Source organism: Oryzias melastigma, linkage group LG14 (genome assembly GCF_002922805.2).
Source record: "Oryzias melastigma strain HK-1 linkage group LG14, ASM292280v2, whole genome shotgun sequence".
Classification (NCBI taxonomy): Eukaryota; Metazoa; Chordata; class Actinopteri; order Beloniformes; family Adrianichthyidae; genus Oryzias; species Oryzias melastigma.
The window spans coordinates 1,156,706-1,161,893 of NC_050525.1; the positions used below are offsets into that span (position 1 = coordinate 1,156,706).

General features: G+C 43.2%; 1 protein-coding gene across 1 annotated transcript; it reads right to left on the minus strand.

The window, feature by feature from the left end:
• Positions 1-581: 581 nt before the first annotated feature.
• LOC112142499 (C-type lectin domain family 4 member C) lies at positions 582-4,124 on the minus strand. The gene is made up of 5 exons (XM_036215310.1): positions 3,825-4,124; positions 3,521-3,628; positions 1,975-2,037; positions 699-841; positions 582-614 (listed from the first exon to the last, which is right to left on the minus strand). The coding sequence occupies exons 1-5, from the start codon at positions 3,937-3,939 to the stop codon at positions 582-584; spliced, it is 462 nt and encodes a 153-aa protein (XP_036071203.1). The 5' UTR covers positions 3,940-4,124.
• Between the last annotated feature and the right edge of the window lie 1,064 nt (positions 4,125-5,188).

The following is a 5,188-nucleotide window of genomic DNA, read 5'->3' on the forward strand; positions in this document are numbered from 1 at the left end:
CAGACAGGTCCTGAGTGACGAGCCAGACAAAGAGCGGTTCAAAATCCCCTTTATGAGTGACAACACCAGAGATACCGCTACGTCGCCCAGATTGGCGTCACCGGGGCCCCACCCTGGAGCCAGGCCTGGGGTTTGGGGTCAGAGGCGAGCGCCTGGTGGCCGGGGCTCCTCCCACGGGCCCCGGTCGGGTCCAACCCGAAGGAGAGACGTGGGCCCACCACCTGCAGGGGAGCTCTAAAGGGGCCGGTGCATTGTGGTTTGGGTGGCAGTCGAAGTCAAGGAGAGGGAAGTCTGGGCATCTTTGCTTAGACTGCTGCCCCCGCGGTCCGGTCCCGGATGAAGCGGAGGAAGATGGATGGATGGACTGACTCTACTTTTGTACAATGACAGGTATGAAGCCCAAAGAAACAACTGCTTTGTGATATTGGGCTATATACATGAAACTGAAATGTATTTCTGAAATATTTACCTATTTATTTTAAATGTGTTTATGTATTTGTTGATCGAGACTTTTATTGGTAATTTTGTACAGAAAATAGTTAATAATACAGTACAGTACAGTTAATAGTACAATACATGTTCTATACAAATTTACTACTAAAGAAGGGCTGTACCTGAGGCATAAGTTGTTCACGCTAAGAAAAATAATTCTAAAATGTTTGCTCTCATGAAGTTACCCAGGACGTATGTGTACTTACATTTTCTTCTTTGCTGTTAATGATGATCAAATCTGCACCTCTTCCCAAACAGTCATCTCGGCTGCTTTGCCAGGATTTCTCGGTTGTAGAAATATAATAAAAGCTTCCACTAAAATAGATCCAATTTTGTTTTAGATAGTGATCTGTTGACACAATCAAACTCATTAGTTCAACAACTAAGCATAGCAGAGTTTTTGCACATGAGTACAGAACTATTTTGTCAATAAAAAAAAAATTCCTGCCTAAAAGTATAAAATAAAAAACAGAATTACATTTTTCAGCTAAACTCTTGGTTCAATATGTAATGGGGTCAAGTGAACTTTTATTTTTTGTGTCTGGAGGCCTATGAATGGGCCACCTCTCTGCTGCAAATTGGACGCAGGTCCAGCTAGGGGGCGTGACCAATGGGAGACTCTTTTTAAAAGACTGCAGAGATGCAGGTAGAAAAAGAAAAGGAAAAGGAGGAGGAAGACGAGGTCCCCCGGTTCTGAATCCCGCTGACCAAGGAAACAGACGGACAACCGGAACCAAGGAGCCGGTGAAGAAACCTAACACTGGAGGAGCATGACGGGAGAAGAGAAGCGGAACGGCGGTGGAGGAGCGCGACAGAAAAAAGAAACAGCGGACCGTTGGCGGAGGAGCCGCTCGGAGAAGCGGCACTACGCCATCGTTGGGAGTACGCTGGACGGCCCACCTCGCAAGTCGGCGTCGGAACCGGAGGGTAGAGCCAGGAGCCAGGCAGCGGTCGAAGAAGGGGAAGCGACGCTGGGATTGCAGAGGGGTGTGGTCACGATACACCCCTCTCCGAGCTAAGTACCCTTCTATCACCTGTCTTTTAGCGACCTGAGAGTGTTTTTTTTATTATACCAGAGCGGTTATTTTTTAATTGCATGAACCTATGTATTCTTTTATTGCTGTGTGTTTTGTTGTGATTTTATATACGCCTGGTATGTTTTGTTTTAGTGTGCAAACTCTCAGGTGATTTTATTTTTTCGACAGAGGCTCCTGGCTCCAACAGACTGAGGACGCTCCTGCTAGACAAAACAAAAAATAAACTCTTATCCTTTCTCTTTAAACTGTGATCCTGGGTTCTGTCTCCACATACCTCCAAATCAAAAGAAACCTACTGTCGGTTTCTTTGCAAATACATTATTGATGTTTAAATTAATATTTTTTTTTAAATGTAAAACGAATTCCTGAACAAAAATGATGGTAACCCTAATCTTACTCAAAACAAAAACACTTAATCTAAACATGGAGCTCTGCTGTAACTCACCAAAGAGATTCAGTTTGGTCTGCAGTTCATCTTTTTCACGTCTTAAACCTGTAAGTTGCATATCTGCAAAAGAATAAAATCAGGTAAATGTTACCAAACACTTTTTACAGAAAGAATCATACATGTGGTTATCAACATAGGACAAAAACTACATAAACAAGATGAGACATGAAATAGATTAAAGATAGAATAAACACAAAACAAACCCGCATTATATTCTAAAAATCCACATTTAACTAAAAGCCTGCTGAAATTAAAAAAAAAATGTTTTTGGGTGTGTCTTAAAAGCCTCAGCTGAGTCAGTGGAGCATAGAGATGGAGGCAGAACGTTCCAGTTTAGAAGCCACGGCTTGGAACTCTTGATCCTCTTCTAGGATGACGTCATGAAATGGGCAACAACCACAAACAGCAGCAGGTGGAGCCTCTGGAATTGAATCATTTTACTCCCGGGTAGGAAGAACCTCACGAAAATAACTAATATTTCATAAATAATTAGTTTTTTAAAGTTCCAAAAGTAATATATGATCATTTATATGGATGTGGTTTATTCTTATTCTTAAGAATATCGTGGTATGGTGCCTTTGAGGTAATATTTCCACATTTTCCACACATTGCAGTCTGAAATGTACCGTTCTCCTGCAACCTCCAAACCCAGACTGGTCCATCAGACTGCCAGATGGAAAAGCGTGATTCATTACTCCAGAGAAGCGTCTCCACTGTTCTAGAGTCCAGTGGTGGCGGGCTTTACACCTCTCACTGCATTGACGCTTTGCATTGCACTTGGTGATGTGTGGCTTAGATGCAGATGCTCGGCCATGGAAACCAATTCCATGAAGCTCTGCAAACTGTTCTTGGGATAATCTGGAGGTCACATGAAGTTTGGAACTCTGTAGCGATTGACCGCACAGAAAGTCGGTGACCTCTTTGCACTATGAGCTTCAGCATCCAAACCCAAATGTGGTCGCCCACTTGGTGACTGAGTTGCTGTTGTTCCAAACTCTTCCATGTAGTTATGATAGAACTGGCAGTCGACTGTGGAATATTTAGGAGCGAGGAAATTTGACTGCATTTGTTGCACAGGTGGCATCCTATGACAGTTCTACTGGAATTTACTGAGCTCCTGCGAGCGGGACATTCTTTCACTAAGTAGTCAGTAGACCAAGTAGTTAGGACACCTGACTGATCATTTGGATGGGTTAGCCAATATTTTTGTTAATGTAGTGTATCTTATAAGAATAATCATTGTCCAAAGGAGCAGATTAAGTTTTTATTTATTCTTTGCTTTCTTAATTTAGCTTAAAAATGTAATCATATAGAGAGCTTGATCCAAGTCTTTATGTGGTTAAAAACTGGTCTTAGTTAATTTCACGAGGAAACTTTTGTAGTTTGTTTCAAAAAATATACTTATTGTATGAGGAGCACAAGTTGAGGTATTTCATTCCCCTCATCCTTTTAGGGATATATTGTATACATCAATTTGATGACTGTTGTTCACAGTTAAAAACAAAATCATGTGGAAATATTTTAATTTAATTTCTGTCCTCACCATATTGCTCAAGCTTCTGCACGAGCTCGTCCCTCTCATCGGTCAAGTTCTTTAACTCCTCCTCAATGGTCACATTGTTAAAAATCGTCTCAGTTCCCCCAGAACATGCTGACAGAAAGGGAGATTAACACATGTCTAAATATAACAAACATACAGAAAATATCTTGCAGTTATGATCACTAAGTCAGGAGTTTTTGGGTTATTTCGGAAGGGGTTGCAGGATTGGCAGGAGCCGTTTTTCTGAAAAAGGAAGCATCTCAACAAAAAAGGTCATCAAAAAAAAGGTGAGACAAAAATAACTTACTGAGATAAAGACGAAGTGAAATGTTGAGAACCGCCTGAAGAACGTACAGCAGACCAACAGTCACAGCAATCACAATGTATGATTTCTTTCCTGTAAAAAAGCACAATATATCCATTATGGGAGAATGATCTTTATCCTTTCCATTCAGGAATCGGTTCCCTGTCTCTATCTCTGGTCATCAACATGAATTGTCACCAGAGTGTTGACTACTTCCTGGTTCTCCTACTATATTTCCCATCTGCCTTTGCTCTCATACCCAGATGTCTCCCAGCTGGTTCACTCAGCCCTAACACACCTGTCTCTCATCTGCAATCACCCAGTCTCTATTTATAAAGTATACTCAGCCAAGCTCAGGGTGAAGTCTTAAGCATTCATGCCTAACATCTCTCTCAGCAAAACGCCGATCCCAACTGGAACCCTGTCCCCATTGCCTTCTCAGCCTTCATCTGCCTGGCTTCCTGCACTTTACGGATTTCCCTTCACTCATAATAATTCTGCACATGGATCCATCAGCCTCTACGTGTTCATTACAGAAGACTTCCCCTGACCCGGGTCCAGCAGAGAGAGTGCCTAGCCCTGCCAACACAGGGGTTTGCTGCAATGCTATTGGATCATGGATGTCAGCTCCAGTGACTGACGGCATCACGGCGCATCTGCAGACCAACCAAGAAGCTGTAGCTGCCCGATAATTTCACCAGAAGACCGGAGCACTGTAACGGATTTCTGATGCAGAGTAATCTTTTCCTGCTACAACAACCTCATTTTTACCCCACAGAGAAGGCTAAAGTGTCTTTTCTGTGCTCCCTTCTTTTTGGAGAAACACTCGAATGGCTGTCTGCCGTGTGGGCTGGAGAAGTGATGCCTATTAATTACTAGACCCCAGGGATCTCCTGATGGATGCACGCTATCCCCCTTCTTACCTGCGATTCACGAGTAGCAGTTTCCTCGTTCGATGGTTGACCACTAGGTTCAGGGTGGATCCAGTAAATGACCTGAGATGTAGGTCTCACAGTGTACTCCAACCATATTGAGACTCTCCAGTTTTTCACCATAGACTCTCCTCGCTGCCCAGTCGCACTTGGACTGCCCTGGTTAGAGCAACACAATCCGACCATCATCTGGTCTTCATGTCAGCTGGTGTTTTGCTCCATCTTCTGTGTGAAAGTGCATTCACAGCGAATGTGATTTGCGCAGCAGAGGCAGCCAGCTCCAATGCAAATCAATGGTACAGGTGCACTCAGAGGCAAACTGAAGCACTGCAGCACGATATGAGTGACTCCCTGGCTGTGCTGCTTCCAGACGTGTATTTTCCTATTTAAGCATTAACCAATCACATTGCAGCACCATTTGTTGCTAGGGTCAAA

Coding starts and splice junctions, on each gene's coding strand:
- LOC112142499 (XM_036215310.1), bottom strand. CDS start 3,939: ATGGATATATTGTGCTTTTTTACAGGAAAGAAATCATACATTGTGATT. Junction 2,038..3,520: donor GCAGAAGCTTGAGCAATATG/GTGAGGACAGAA, acceptor ATTCTTTTGCAG/ATATGCAACTTACAGGTTTA. Junction 842..1,974: donor GACCAAACTGAATCTCTTTG/GTGAGTTACAGC, acceptor TTGTGTCAACAG/ATCACTATCTAAAACAAAAT.